Raw genomic sequence first — 16521 nt, forward strand, 5'->3', positions numbered from 1 at the left:
GTAAAAACTTACATATAAGTAGATTACAGTAAGCAGCCGCAAATTGCGGTATCAAAACGAAGGACTTCCGGTCTCGGCCTTAAACCGGAAGTGACGTCACCCGGCTCCTCCCGATGTGTTGCGTCACTGAACACGTGACTTTCTCACCTTTGACCCTTGAGAAAGTCACGTGTTCATTGGGATTTGATGCGTTTTTTTCACACCATCATTTATGATTTATTTATACAGCGTAGTTTTTAGTTCCATTTTTCACCTTACTGAAACTAGCGCCTATTCATCCCCTATACCTTGATTATTGCTAGTACCTGTGATAGTACAGTACATAGTGCATAATTGGCTGCCCGTTTCCTATAGGACTTTGTCCTATGGTCTCTATTGAATTTTATCAATAATTATTTTTCCCATTATCTTATACCTGATTAGTAGCGCATAGGCTTTTACCTCAACTTCGATCCCAGATGTTTATAGAGTGTTGGTAAAAGTAGAGGGGAATGCTACAATAAGAGGGGATGCTACACTGTGCTAACATGGCCCTATCCTGACCTTTTTTGAGCCCTGTTGCTGCCACCAAATTTAAAAGGACCTTTTTTTTCTTAAAATGGTCCATTTTCTCAGTTTAAACATTTGATCATTTTTGTTTTCTCTTGTGAATACAATATGGGTTTATGAGATTTGCAAATCATTCCATTCTGTTTTTAATGTAGATTCTACAAAATGTCCCAGTTTTTTGGAATTGGGGTTGTATATGGTTTCTCTTGGCTTTATTTATAGTAGTGCAGAATAACTTTATTACGTGGAATTTAGTCAAAGAAAAGAGTGGTGTTCAATGGCCGAGTGTGGCCAGCCAGAGAACCACCAAATGGTGTGGGACTTTATAGGCAGTGTAATTGGGGTAGAGATAGACAGGACACGACTACCTGACGCTGCAGCGTTCCGGACCCAGACGACACTTATACTCTCAAGGCTGATATCCCTCTTCTTACTGGTGCCAACCTTGGTGAACCAGCCAGCCGTGTGTCTAGGCCCGGTCCAGTATCGGCCAGCCCTGGAGGACGTTTGAACCCCTTGTCCACCCGGACTTGGGGGTGGTCCACCATTACTGCGCGTGCATGACAATGCCCAAGTTACTGTCCAATGTATTATGTTCTTTGATACCTAACTGTTGAATTACTTGAGAAGGTCATTAAAGCGGAGTTCCACCCATTTTTAATAGGTTGGAATACATAGCTGTATGTAATCTCCTTTAAAACGGCTTTTACCAATGGAAACTTTTTTTTTTTTTTTTTGCTAGTAAGTACCTTAATTTCGGCATTATTGCTCCTCTCCTCACTTCCTGGTCCGATCGGCGATGACGTCATTCGGCGATCCGCAGTGTCTGCTGAGATGTATTCAATTCCAGAAATCTCGGAGTAGCTGTATCTGTACTGAGCCGTGCCTGCCCCGCCTCCGCCCCGCCTCCGCCCCGCCTCCTCTCATTGAGTTGCATTGTATGAATGTATTAAGGCCGTTCTCTGCCCCGCCTCCGCCCCGCCTCCTCTTACAAATCAATCGGGGCAGAGGCGGGGCAGAGAACAGCCTTAATACATTCATACAATGCAACTCAATGAGAGGAGGCGGGGCGGAGGCGGGGCAGAGAACAGCCTTAATACATTCATACAATGCAACTCAATTAGAGGAGGCGAGGCGGAGGCGGGGCGGAGGCGGGGCAGGCACGGCTCAGTACAGATACAGCTACTGCGAGATTTCTGGAATAGAATACATCCCAGCAGACACTGCGGATCGCCGAATGACGTCATCGCCAATCGGACCAGGAAGTGAGGAGAGGAGGAATAAAGCCGAAATTAAGGTATTAACTAGCAAAAAAAAAAAAAAAAAAAGTTTCCATTGGTAAAAGCCATTTTAAAGGGGATTACATAGATCTAAAGTTCCAAAAATGGGTGGAACTCCACTTTAATACGTCCGGTCCCTGATGAAGCCATCGAAATGGCGAAACATGTAGGACCTCCGTGACCCTCTGTATTCTCTGATCTCAAGCATCACAGTACATGTATCAATTTTATGTCCAATCAATTGCACTTTGATATATTTTGTATATATGTCTCTCCATTTTTATGCTGTTCCATGAATAAAATTATATTTTAACTGATCCTTTTTGTCTGTCCGTCTCTGCCCCAATTACACTGCCTATAAAGTCACCATTTGGTGGTTCTCTGGCTGGCCACACTCGGCCATTGAACACCACTCTTTTCTTTGACTAAATTTACTAGGGATGTGGCAGTGTATATGGGCAATAGGTGAACCAGTGTCGGTCATCCAATTCCTTTTGTTTTATTACGTGGAATGTTTTTGTGGTTTCGTCATCTTGTGCATGTGAGCATTTATGTCTTGATTACGGTTTTTGGTTTGGGTTAGTATTCTTTTCTCTTCCCAGTTTCTTATTTGCTACATTATAACAAGTTAAGCTGATGCTGGTATTTTGTACCATGTAGGGTATGACGCAGGCAGCAGCGACTCTGAGTGCGAGGACGCCCTGATCAGCGAGCAGGATTCCCGCTGTCCGGTGATGCCGAAATTTTGGCTCATTGTAAAGATTCACCAGGACCGGGTAGAAGTGTGTACCCATGCCAGGTACATTTATCAATTCTCTTACACTTTCACGGGGGGGGGGGGTTGGAATTTTGCAGAGACAGTTGCAGGGTGAATCCAGTGTTATCTTTAGTCTGCTAACTCAAGTCTGTATTTTGTTCCTCACAGTGTCGGAGCAACCCAGGAGGTGGAGGAGCTTGCAGAGAGTCAGAGACTGCACCAGCTGGTGGTCAGGAAAGTGGGGGAAATCTGCCGTGTGGTGAACCAGGTAACATATCAATTATTAACATCATTTGTTTAATTTACAGAACTAACCGAGATGGCAAAACGGGACCAGCTTATGTCAGGGGGCTGATGTCATGGGGGACGGGGGGGGGGTTATGTCTTTGTAGAGTTCATCGGGTTTTTGTAACGTTGGATCACCATGTAGCAGGGAATTAAGAAACATAAACGCATTTACTTTCATGTTTAAGTAGTTGTGGGGGCAGTCATCTTGGTAGAGGCAAGACTTGATAACTGGTGATCTGATCAGTGGTGGGATCATTAGCAAGAAACAGCAGGAGAGGAGAAGGAAGCACAGATTCACAGAATGGGTGAAGAAGTAGTAGGGAGATCCTTGCACTACGGGTCTTCAGGTACAGCTTCCCCTCCAGCAAAGAGAACAGTGAGCAGCACAGTAGGGACATCACCAAATCTCACAGAGACTAGCAGTCAGGTGATCTCCCACTGCAGATGTAGGCTGAAAGCATAGGCAATGTACTGCTATTTTTTAGAAAGTTTTAGGGATATAAGCAGTCCCCGGATTATGAACAAGATGGGGGGGGGGGGGGCGGGGTTGGGCTTTTAGAGCCCTTCTATCAGAACCGTGCTGCTTCCTTGGATTTTCCAAATCGCAAAAAAATGGCCTGGGCATTAGGGGGTAAAACCTTCTGGAGCTGAAGGGGTTAAAGTCAGTGATCAGCTTGGGGGTGGGTATAGCGGGGGGGGGGGGGCCGGAGTTGGGCTTTTAGAGCCCTTATATCAGAACCGTGCTGCTTCCTTGGATTTTCCAAATCGCAAAAAAATGGCCTGGGCATTAGGGGGTAAAACCTTCTGGAGCTGAAGGGGTTAAAGTCAGTGATCAGCTTGGGGGTGGGTATAGCGGGGGGGCCCGGAATTGGGCTTTTAGAGCCCTTATATGAGAACCGGGCTGCTTCCTCTGATTTGTTTTCCCTGTCAGTTTTGCGGTCCCCCCTACTTAGGAGAGACAACATTTCCTTAAATTCTGGCTGTGCTGTCATCCGTCACCAGACAGCATTAAAATACAAATATGCTCCTGCAAATTGTTACACTTAAACTTTTGTACTGGGCATTAAACCGCCATAAGCGGAAAACGAGATAGCGCCGCTTCTCCCATATATCAGAGGAAATCTCGCACGCTGGCGGCTTATTACGGATGCACAAAGCCCCAGCAAAAAAAAACCTGTTTACCATCAATGATAAATAATTTAAGGCGAGACGGAAACATAAACATTATAATGGCCGCTTTGCCTGGAAAAAGAACCCTTCCTCTGCGTATAAATTCCATCAGTATTTCAGCTGTGTGATTCCTTTAGGGGAGAGGATTTGCGGCATGGATGTTGATGGAAACGGTAGCGTAATCGCGGTTATTAAATGTCATATTTCTCTATCGCTAAGCATTGTACTCAATCAACATCTTTACTGCACTCCAGACAGCCATGAAATAAACAATTCTTCCTTTCCTTTTACTTTTTATTCCCCCTCTCCATCTGATTTTTGTTTGCCTTTTCTAATACAAACTCTGTGGTTTGATGACTGTGACTTTCTTTAGCTTGTCCTATATATACACTAATTAGAAACAATAAAAGCAAAGCTAAACTCCCAAAAGGAAGTCGGATCCACTTTAAAGCCTATTACACACTATAAAAGAAATGGAGGAAAAATATTCAATATATTTCTCTATCGTTCACTGACAGACGCAGTTCTCTGATCCTTATCAGTAGGGTTATACTGCCCCCTACAGGAGTAGGACACTAGTGGCGCTTTTCCACTGCATGAAACCAAACGGTTCGGCTCGCTTTTGCGCTTTTCCACTGCATAGTACCACATGGTACGGTGTTGGAACGGTTCGGTACGGTACGGCTGCGCTTTTCCACTACATAGAACCGAACGGTACGGCTCGCTTAAACAGTACCACCTCGGTTGTGGTTCCAAGAGGGCCGTACCGGTACCATATCCCACAAGCCTTTGCATGCAGCCTTGACTGTTTGTCAGTTATGGCACTTTTCCACTGCAAGTACCGGCTCGGCTCTACTCGGCCCTGCTTGGCCCGGTTTGCTTTTCCACTGCTGGTACCACAAGGTACGGTGTTGGAACGGTTTGAGTACGGTACGGTATGGTTTGCTTTTCCACTAAAGTAGTACTAAAGTTAAGTGGGTGGGATAACAACGGGGTGGGTGGGATTCTCTGACCAATCAGTGGCTAGTAGTGACTGCATGCAAAGGATTGTGGGATATGGTACCGGGTATTGTACCTCTTGGAACCACAATCGAGGTGGTACTGTTTTTGAGAGCCGTACCGTTCGGTTCCATGCAGTGGAAAAGCGCCACCGTACCGAACTGCTCCTACACCATACCATGCGGTACCAGCAGTGGAAAAGCACAGAAGCAAGCCGAACCGTTCGGTTCCATGCAGTGGAAAAGCAAACCGTACCGAACCGTTCCAACACCGTACCATGCGGTACCAGCAGTGGAAAAGCACAGAAGCGAGCCGAACCGTTCGGTTCCATGTAGTGGAAAAGCGCCATTAGTGGAAAAGCAAACCATACCGAACCGTTCCAACACTGTACCATGCGGTACCATGCAGTGGAAAACCAAACCGAGCCAAGCAGGGCCGAGTGGACCCGAGCCGGTACTTGCAGTGGAAAAGTGCCATAGGCAGAAAAGAAGTTCTGGCTACACCTATGGGCAGTCCCGGAGGGTACACCCCCTCTCTTCCTGCATAGGATGTCAGTTTTATTCTGCCTAGTCAGGAGTAAGGACCTAGTTCCTTGCTGGGATCTTTGGTCCTGGCATTAAAGTGTTTTTTTCGGGCACTCAAGGTGTACTTGGCGACTACTGAGTCTTTTCGTAAGTCAGGTTCGCTCTCTGTACTCACGGATGGCCCAAGAACAGGGCTACCTGCTTCTGCTGCGACTGTTTCCAGATGGATCAGACAGTCGGTGGTGCAGGCTTATTGAATTCAGGGTCAGGTCCTACCTTTCCCTGTTTCGGCGCATTCTACTCGGGCGCCTGGTGCTTCCTGGGCTTTTCGCCATACAGGCATCTGTGCTTCAGGTTGCAAAACGGCTACCTGGTCGTCTGTTCACACCTTTACCAAATTTTATAAGGTGGATGTGCTGGCATCTGCAGATGCCTCTTTTGGCAAGTTTTGCTGGCTGCTGTCTGAAGGGATTTTTGGCCTTCCTTGAGGGTGTTTACTGTTTGTTTCAGAAGGGCCTCATCTTTTGTTCTCATGAGTCCTATGTTGCCTGGTTGGCTATGTTTGGCCTTGGGGACTTGTTCTTTTTTGCTGTTCCCACCCCTCATTTTTTGGCACTGCTTTGGGACGTCCCTACTGATATGGATCAGAGAACTGCGTCTGTCAATGAACGATGGAGAAAACTGGATTTTTGACTTACCGTAAAATCCTTTTCTCTTAAAGCGGAGTTCCGGCCTCAAAAATGACTTTGGGCCATCCACTTGCTGACATTTATCTGAAAGATAAATGGATAGTCCAGATTTTTTTTTTTTTACTTACCTTGTTTTTGAAGAAAGTATACTTACCTTCCTTCTACTTCCTCCCTCTGCGGCCGCGGCACCGCACCTTCACTTCCTGTTTTCGATGACTCCTGGGAGCTGAACGTCTTCGCTCCCAGGGATCAATGCGCCTGCACCGGCCCCGCTCGTCAGTTCTGGTGCAGGCGCGTCATTCCCTGCTAAACAGCTTCTGGGCATGCCTAGAAGCTGTGCAGGGATGACGCACCTGCCCCCAAAAGTGACGAGCGGGGTTGGTGCAGGGCATTCTGAGACGAAGAAGACACGGAAGAGGAAAACGAAGAGGACGCCCTGGCTTCAGCTGCCCACACCGGAGATGGCAGCTCTGGAGAAGAAATTTTCAAGGTAAGTATTTCTTCTAAAAGGTAAGTGCGACCTGGGACAGATCAGAGGCTATCCATTGTGGAATGTACTAGCCCTGACTGTCCCGGGGGTATTTTTTTCTAAAAAACTTTTCCGTGGCTGGAACTGCGCTTTAAGTTCATTGATGGACACAGTACCCGCCCCTCTATTTTGAGTTGGGTTGGTGTTACTTTTCTGACACTGCTTTGATACAAAACTGACAAGAGAAGAGAGAGGGGTGTACCCTCTGGGACTGCCCATAGGCGTAGCCAGAACTTCTTTTCTGCCTAGTGTCCTACTCCTGTAGAGGGCAGTATAACCCTACTGATATGGATCAGAGAGAACTGCAACCATCAATGAACTTAAGAGAAAAGGATTTTACAGTAGGTCAAAAATCCAGTTTCTCTTACGTCCTCCGACAGTCGCCGCCACTTCATATTCATCACTAATGGGGTTATTGACCTTTGCTCCGCAGGAGTAGCTAGGCAACAAAATTTATTAATATCAAAGCTTTTAGCATATCCCACCCCTAGGGGGTGGTCCCCTCAGTCAATACCTCCCTGCTTCCTGCATTCCCAACTCAGTTTCTAATGCCTAGCTTAGGAGTAAGCTGGCTGTTCCTGTGCTGGGGCTCTCAGTCTCAGCCTCTATTCTCTTTTTGATTTTATTTTGAGTCTTTTTCTCTTTCTTTTACTTAGCTGTTAATTTTCAGCATTAGTTAGCTTCTTCGGATGAAGATGATCGTGCGGAGCTGGGTCTCGGACTGGCCACCCTGGATCCCAGGGCTCAGGGCCAGGGGCTTCCCAGCCTGCCATCGAGCATTCAGTCAGGTTTCCCTGGCATATTGAACAACACATCCCTGTTCGCTGCAGGGATGCTATCTGTGAGGTGGCTACCTCACTGGACGCCATTGCGGTTTCGCACCGCAGTTCCACTGCGTCATGGCTGCGACACTCCCTGTCCTCAGTGCAGCGGTTTGGTCGCTGGAGCAGGCTCCCCACGCCATCCGGACTGGTAAGTGTAACTCTTTGTGGGGACCTGTCTATTTGGGTGTCAGTCTGGGACTGTGTGACCCGGCATGTCTGTGTGGCTGCTGAGCTCCCTGTCAGATTCCTGTGTGGACTTGCTGCCTGTGTGTGGGCTGCGAGGGGGGGGGGGGCTCTCCCGCTCTGCTGGGTGAATGCATGAAGCAGTCTGGGTTTAGGCATGCTGTGCGGCGATCGCTGCGGCGACCCGCCATTTTTTTTTGCGGCAGAATTATGGTGGCCGGTCCTGTGTGGTAAGGCGCTGCGTTTTGGCGCCAAACGCCGCCATTTTGGCGGCGATCGATCAGGCCACATGTCGGCGCCATTTTCTATTTGCCTAAGTAATCCACAGCCGAGCGGCCATGTTTGTGTAGCCTTACATAGGCTTTATAGGGGCGGTCAGTCATTGCATCACTTCCTTTGGCTCTGGGACAGCGATCGGTGGCAGCGGCCTGTGTGATCTCTCCAGGTTTTTACCTTTCCATTTTCCTGTATTCCTTGCCCAGTGTTCTTATCCCTGTGGGGGTCGGTGTATTCAGTGGGTGCGGTGGGCTGCGCTCGCCGCGATCTTACAGGGGCAGTACTCCTTTTTTCCTAATATTGCTGGGGCATGGATTCTCAGGATTGCAAGTTTCCTCCCGCCTTGGTGGGGGGCCAAGGGGCTGCTGCTTCCCCTGAGGGGGCTGATCTGGCTACTATTGTGGCAAACTTGGCTGCTCAGGTGCAGATGCTGGTGGCTGATCGATCCTCAAAACGGCCCAGAGTGTCTATTTCCTCTGATTCAGAGGGCGATGGGGCTGCTATGGCTGGAGTGCCCTTCTCAGGGTCTCACTCATCTCTAGACCTTGTGGGGTCTGAGGGGGAGGCTGAGGTGGAAGGGGTTTATAATTCTCCTCCTGGCTCGTCTGAAGAGCTTGCACTCATGGATGAGTTGGTTGCTTCTATCAAGCAAACGCTGCATTTGCAGGATGAACCATGTCCTCCTGCTTTGATGTCCTCTTATGGGACGCAAAGGAAACGCAAAACATCATAGGTTTTTCCTTGCTCTACGGAATTTCAGCGCGCGGTTGATGAGCAATGGCGCAATTTAAAGAAGCCTTTTGCTGTGCCGAGTAGGTTCAAACTGCGTTATCCATTTACACCCACCACTGATGAGCGTTGGTGTGTGCCGCCTCAGGTGGATCATGCAGTGGCGATTTTGAATAAATCCACTGTGATCCCCGCTGAGGATACCCCGGTGTTCCGGGACCCTACGGACAGGAGATTGGAGTCCCTGGCCTGTCATGCCTATACGGTTGCTGGTTCTATGCTGAAGCCTATTTTTGCTTCCATTATGGCAGCCCAGGCTATTGCGGATTGGACGCAGGTGCTCAGGCGCTCCCTGGTGGCTGACTCTGCCCCGCCGACAACTTTGGCTATGGTGGATCAAATTCATCAGGGTGTCATGTATTTGTGTGATGCGGACTTACATTTGGTCCCTTTGGCTGCACGTCTTTCAAGTGTGGCGGTATTGAACCGTCGCCTGATATGGCTGAAATGTTGGTCTGTTGACCAATCTTCTCGCAAGACTTTAGCTAATTTGCCCTACGCGGGATCCTGCCTTTTTGGTGAATCTTTGGATACTCTGATAAAGGGAATTTCTGGGGGTAAGAGCACTCTCTTGCCCCAAACTCACAAGAACAAGTTTGTTCGTGGTAAGAAGAATACCTCGTTTAGGCCCTCTCAGGGGTCCTTTCGGGCCTTTCGGTCGCATTATAAGGGCAAGCCCTTCAAGGGCCAAGGCTCCCAGAAGAAGCCGTGGACAGGTAAGCAGAAGTCTGGCCAGTCCGGGTCTGCTGCCCATAACAATGCGGCCTGAAGGGACGCCCTCACCCGGTTCTGGGGTGGGGGGACGTTTGCTCGGTTTTCTTCAACCCTGGCTTGACCGCATTCGGGACAGGTGGGTTCAGGAAATCGTTCAATCTGGATACAAGATCGAGTTTCTCTCTCGGCCGGCGGGCAGATTTTTCCCCTCAAACCTTCAGCCGACTCCGGAGCGCTTGCAGGATCTGCACCTGGCGGTGCGGGACCTGCGGGCCCAGGGAGTGGTGGTTCCGGTGCCTCATCGGGACAGATTTCGGGGGTTCTATTCCAATCTGTTCACTGTGCCCAGAAGGGCAAGGTACGTACGATTTTGGACTTGAAAGCTCTGAACCGCTTTGTGCGGGTTCGCAAGTTCCGCATGGAATCCCTGCGCTCGGTGGTGGCTGCCCTGGTTCCGGGGGAATTCATGGCCTCCATCGATCTGAAGGATGCGTACCTTCACATCCCCATTTTCGAGGGTCACCAGAGGTACCTTCGATTCGCCTTTGCGGAGGATCATTACCAATTTGTGGTGTTACCCTTTGGTCTCGCTTCGGCTCCGCGGGTTTTCACCAAGGTGCTTGCGCCGGTTCTGGCTTTATTGAGAGCCCAGGGCATTTCTGTCCTGGGGTATCTGGACAATATCCTGATTCGGTCTGCGACCAGGCAGGGCCTGGTGACCGACCTGTCCATCACGATGCAGACTCTGCAGGAGTTCGGGTGGACGATAAATTTTCCAAAGTCAACTCTGTGTCCGTCGGTTCGTCTTCCCTACCTGGGAATGATCCTGGACTCTGCTCAGGCGAAGGTCTTCCTGCTGGAAGACAAGCTCCGGACACTTCAGGACGCAGTCCAGTCCTTCAGGGACAATCAGTGCTCGTCCCTCCGGACGTGTATGAGGTGTCTGGGATTGATGGTCTCGGCCTTCGAGGCGATCCCTTTTGCCCAGTTTCACACGCGGGGTCTCCAGGCGGAGATTCTGGCCGAGTGGGATAGGCAACCGCAATCTCTGGATCTACAGATCTCATTGAGTCATCATACCAGAAGGGATCTTCTGTGGTGGCTCCGGTCCCCGGCGGTGTCGGGGGGCAAGTCTTTTCGCCCTTTCTCGTGGACGGTGATCACCACGGATGCCAGCCTGTCAGGCTGGGGTGGTGTTCTGGGCGTTCTGTCCGCCCAGGGAACTTGGTCGGAGGAGGAATCCTCCCTTCCGATCAACATTCTGGAATTGCGAGCAATAAATCTCTGCCTTCTGCGTTTGACGGACAGGCTTCAAGGCCGTCCGGTTCGGGTGCAGACGGACAATGCCACAGCGGTGGCCTACATCAACCACCAAGGTGGCACCAGGAGTGCCTGAGCGGCTCGGGAAGTAGCCGACATTCTGTCTTGGGCCGAGACGCACGTCCCGGCGATAACGGCAGTTCACATTCCGGGGGTGGAGAACTGGCAGGCGGATTATCTGAGTCGCCAGACCCTGGACCAGGGAGAATGGTCCCTTCACCCGGATGTCTTTCAGATGCTGTGCGCGAAGTGGGGGTCCCCAGATGTGGACCTGTTCGCGTCTTGTCTAAACAACAAGGTGAAACGGTTCGTAGCAAGGACGCGCGATCCTCGGGCAGACGCGTTAGTGGCGCCCTGGCGTCAGTATCGTCTGATGTATGCCTTTCCACCAATTAAGCTGCTGTCCAGGCTCCTTCGCAGGTTGGCCTCGGAACCGCACACGGTGATTCTGGTGGCGCCGGACTGGCCTCGCCGGTCTTGGTACGCAGACCTTGTGAATCTGTCGGTCGACGCTCCGTGGCGTCTACCTCTTCGAGAAGACCTCCTGTCTCAAGGACCGATATTCCATCCTGCTTTACAGTCGCTGGCTTTAACGGCCTGGCTGTTGAAATCCAGGTCCTGAAGGATAGGGGTCTCTCCCCTGAGGTCATTCCCACTTTGATCAAGGCCAGGAAGGCCTCTTCGGGGAAGATTTACTACCGTACCTGGAAGGCGTATTTTGCCTGGTGTGAGTCCAGGGGGTATTCCCCTCGCTCATACTCGGTATCGAGAGTGTTGGCTTTCCTTCAAACGGGCGTGGACCAGCGTTTGGCGTTGGCCACGATTAAGGGTCAGATTTCTGCGCTGGCCGTTCTCTTTCAACGCCCTGTGGCGTCTAATTTCTTGGTTAGCACCTTTGTTCAAGGGGTGCGACACTTGGCCCCTCCTCGGAGGGATCCTTTACCTCCATGGGATTTGAACCTTGTTCTGTCCGTGTTACAGCATGCTCCCTTTGAGAAGATCAGGGAGATCTCGTTGTCTCTGTTGTCCAAGAAGGTTGCCTTTTTGGTAGCGATCACTTCGGCTCGTAGGGTGTCGGAGCTGGCAGCCTTGTCCTGCAGCTCTCCCTACTTGGTGATTCACTTGGATAAGGTGGTCTTACGACCTAACCCTTCTTTTCTTCCGAAGCGAATCTCGGAATTTCACCTCAATGAGGACATTGTCTTGCCTTCGCTTTGCGCGAAGCCTAAGCATCCAAAGGAGGTGGTTTTGCATTCCTTGGATGTTGTTCGGGCGATCAGGGTTTACCTGTCATCGACTAAGTCCTTTCGCAGGTCGGATTCTCTATTTGTCCTTCCAGAGGGTCCTCGGAAGGGCATGGCAGCGTCGGCTGCGACCATCGCCAAATGGATCAGACAGACCATTGTGCAAGCCTATGCTTTGAAGGGGAAGGTTCCCCCTTTCCCTGTGAAGGCGCACTCTACCAGGTCTCTGAGTACGTCTTGGGCCTATCGTCATCAGGCTTCTGTGGCCCAGGTGTGTAAGGCGGCGACTTGGTCGTCAGTTCACACCTTCTCCAAATTCTACAAGGTGGATGTTCGGGCATCGGCGGATGCTTCCTTTGGCCGCAAAGTTCTTAGTGCGTCGGTGCCTTAGGGTCCCTTGTTTTTGGGTCCTTGGCTGTTGGGATGTCTTTATCCCTAGGTTACTTGTTTTCCTGGGTGGTTGCTCCTGTTGAGCACGTTTTTTTCCTGTTGCCCAGTTGGTTTCCTTACTTGGTAAGGTTCCTTTTTCTCTGATGTGGGTACTGCGTTGCTTTAGGCGCGGCTGCGTTTTTTTCCCACCCCTCATGTCTACACTGCTATGGGACATCCCCATTAGTGATGAATATGAAGTGGCGGCGACTGTCGGAGGACGTAAGAGAAAACGGAATTTTTGTAAAATCTTACCTGTAAAATTCCTTTCTCTGAGTCCTCCGACAGTCGCCGCCACTTCATATTCATCACTAATGGGGATGTCGCCGCCCCCGCCCCTCTTTTGGGGTTTGTTTATGTACTCTACTGCTATGCTACTGAAACTGAGTTGGGAATGCAGGAAGCAGGGAGGTATTGACTGAGGGGACCACCCCCTAGGGGTGGGATATGCTAAAAGCTTTGATATTAATAAATTTTGTTGCCTAGCTACTCCTGCGGAGCAAAGGTCAATAACCCCATTAGTGATGAATATGAAGTGGCGGCGACTGTCGGAGGACTCAGATAAAGGAATTTTACAGGTAAGATTTTACAAAAATTCCGTTTTTTTTTTAGTACATGGCTTTCGAGGATCAATTTGGACCGTTCAGATGAAAATTTCTGAAGGAACATGCTGAGGAAAATGTTCTCGTTATCATAACGTCCAATTTTGGTTTACCCGCTTGCCGTCCCTCTGCGGTACTTTATCTGCGGCAGGTCGGCTCGTACAGGCACAATCATGTACCTGTTCGTTGCAGCTTTCTTTCGGGTACGTGCGCGCACCTGCAAGCTTGAGCTGCCATTCGTTGCAGCACAAGCCGATCAGCGGATCCTGGGCAATGATTTATGGCCGACACCCACTGATCGGCTTAAATACAAAAAAGGGAGTTGCGCTAAAGTAAAATTCAAAACATAATCCCCACTGACAGAGAAGAAGATTGAGAGCACACAACAATAGGAAGACGGTTGTACAGCGTGTAGGTTGGTATCCCAATCCAGTTAAATAAGGGGATATCTTCACATTATTGTGGAACAAAGGTGCAAAAAACAGTTCAAGCAAATCTGTAGCAAATTTCATCCACCCAGGTGAAACAATGGATATGACAGACGATGTGAGATCCCAGCCGCCATACGCAGCCTCTTACCAATAAGCAGAGAGACAAACGCCTCGGGTAGTACTTCACTCCAAGATCTCACTCAAGTTGTCTCATAAAGGTGGGAAATAGCAAACAAAAAACAGGGCGAGCCCATAGTGCATTACCTCATGGATACTTTATTAAAGATATAAGGAGATCCACTCACCCAGAACGAAGAAAATCAGGCATAAAATGCATATAATGCTGCAGTGTAGAGGAGGCTCTCAGTATTCGGTTCCCACCAAGCAAATGGCCGACCTCGAGCTTCCGGGTGTGACGTGATGACGCAGGTTTAGCTCCTCCCAACGCGTTTCGTCATTACGGCGTTGTCAAGGGGGCGTAGAGGGGCGCGGGTGATATTTTCTTTACACCCACTGATCGGCTGAATGAATGAAAGAAGAGCCCTGTTTAGGTAAACGACACAGAACTCTCTACAAACAGCAGCTTTGTGCCATGTCTAGCTGCATGCTCTGATTTCTCGCCCATCCCTGCCCCCTACTCGTCTCAGAATGGGAGGGACAGAGGAGGTTTGTTAAAGGAGTTGTTACAGGGAAAACCCCGTAGACGAGCGAAGCATCATCTAATATGCTACAGCAGGGGAACAAGTTCCTTCCTGATCCCCTGAGAGGCAATCGGATATTCCCTGGATCAACTTTACCTATAAATATTAGTACCCAGTTATATTCTGTACACCCAGGAAAGAATCCAGGCCTTTCTTAAAGCAATCTAGTGAGCTGGCCAGAACCACCTCTGGAGGGAGTCTATTCCACATTTTCACAGCTCTTACGGTGACGAAACCTCTCCATTTTTGGCACTGATGCCCAGCCCAGCCACCAAGGTGCACATAGTCACCAGGATAAATTGAAAGTATGTTGATGGCTTTGCTCCTCCAAATCTGACAGGCTAGATCTGGCCTGGTCGACAACATTTGGATATGTAGACAATTTTTTTCTATGTAATAACCCAACACACAGGCAGCAAAAGGTCAGACTACCCAGCCTGTGTGCAGCAGCCAAACGACTTTTAGTAATCTATTCTAATCAGGCTCCATAGAGAAGATGTATCTGAGCATCAATTGTGACAACGAGACTGTGTGGGTTTAACTGCAGAGCAATTACTAGAACATCTGATGGTCGGTCATGCTCGTTCTCCTACGCAGAGAGATGTTTGTTGTACAAGTTTCTGCATGACCAACCGCTGTTCATTCCCTTTTCTTCACAGAAAAGACAATTAGCCTTTTGCCATGTGTGCACCATATCGAAACACTGGATGAGTCAGGGAGAGCGTGTCCCGGCAGTGTGACATTCTGCAGACACATCTTGGCTCCAGTTCTCATCGAGAGAAATTTTCCAATCTTTTGGTCTCCCTAATGAAAGCAAAAAATCCCTGGGTTTGGGATTAACCAGTTAATGAGCACCCAGCAACAGATTTACTGCTACAGGCCTGGCCGTTCTGTGCAGAATCACGTAAATATATGTGATTCTGCACTTCCTGGTAGGATGTGCACCCCGCTTCTGCTGTGATTTGTCACAGTGGGTGCTGGCCAATGGATGTCCGCCTGCACCCACTGATCGCTGAACAGATACACAGGAGGAAGCTCTGACTAGGTAAACAAGGCAGACTTCCATTCTGTCAGCAGGGATTCATTTTCTTTCCCTGCAAAGCACATCCCTTAGTAAAAGCAGCACACATAGTACACATAAACCCTGTATAGGCACACATTTAACCCTTTGATTGCCCTAGATCACATGTGTCAAACACAATGGCCCGTGGGCCGAATCTGGCCCTCCGGGCTTTTTCATGTGGCCCTTGCACCTCTCCTCCAGACCCTGTGCTTTCTGCTTTCCAGCACTGCCTTCTTCCCAGCAGCAGCACAAGGTGAAGGGTGGTGCACTGTAATGTAAGGGAGGTTGGGAAACTCAACTTCTGATGGTGGAGAGGCTCCTGACATCTTATGTAAAGGTAGGGGATGCTCTGGACATCTAGTCTTACAGATACAATCGGCCCTTTTGAGGGCAATCATATTGCTGGTGCGGCCCTCCATTAAATTGAGTTTGACACCCCTGCCCTAGATGTTTAACCCTTTCCCATTAGTACAGTGACAGTACATATTTTTTTTTTTTTTCAAATTCTTTATTAAACAATAAAAAAGGTTACAAAAGTGCATCAGAATACAATCAAAAAAAAAAAAAAAAAATCAGCAAACAGTAAACCCCTAAAGTGCAAGGTATAAAGTTTCAGCAAACAGATAAACTTGCAAAAGCCGTATACGGACACATGAAAATTACAGTACAGTCCACTGAAATCGGGGGTCCGAGGAACAGCGGTATATAGGACAATCGCCATTGTCATCCTGAAGCGTGGGTAGGTACTGCACGAGAGAGTATGCACGTGGGAACCCAAACAACTAGATTATATGACAGTATAGTGATAGGGGAGAAAGGGGGGATAGGGAAAAGGGGAAGTTGAGGGACAAGAGAGAAGAAGAATAAGGTTAGGAGGGAAGCCCCGGCGTAGCGCCGATAAGGGGAGGACAAGGTGGGAGGTGGGAAGGAGGGAAGGGCAAAGATGACAAAGGGGTGAACGTAAATTCCTCCCGTGCGGGTGACCCCACCACCAATCAGGTCCCCGACCGCGGGGACAGTACATATTTTAAGCACTGATCACTGTAATAGTATCACTGGTCCCCACAAAGTGTCAGATTGTCCACCCCCAGTAACAAAGTCTTGATACAAGTCCCTGATCGCCGCGATTACTAGTATATAAAAAAAAGGAGATTAATAAA

General features: G+C 49.2%; 1 protein-coding gene across 2 annotated transcripts in view; it reads left to right on the forward strand.

Moving 5' to 3' along the window:
* Positions 1-16521, forward strand: part of SZT2 (SZT2 subunit of KICSTOR complex) — a 355341-nt gene that overhangs the window by 211712 nt on the left and 127108 nt on the right. For both annotated transcript variants that reach the window (XM_082264795.1, XM_082264796.1), the window contains exons 41-42: positions 2490-2628; positions 2755-2854. In XM_082264795.1, the coding sequence (XP_082120921.1) occupies positions 2490-2628; positions 2755-2854 (239 nt within the window). The remainder of the gene's footprint in view (positions 1-2489; positions 2629-2754; positions 2855-16521) is intronic.

The sequence above is a fragment of the Pelophylax lessonae genome (assembly GCF_965119305.1).
Source record: "Pelophylax lessonae genome assembly, chromosome: 8".
In the NCBI taxonomy this organism is placed as follows: domain Eukaryota; kingdom Metazoa; phylum Chordata; class Amphibia; order Anura; family Ranidae; genus Pelophylax; species Pelophylax lessonae.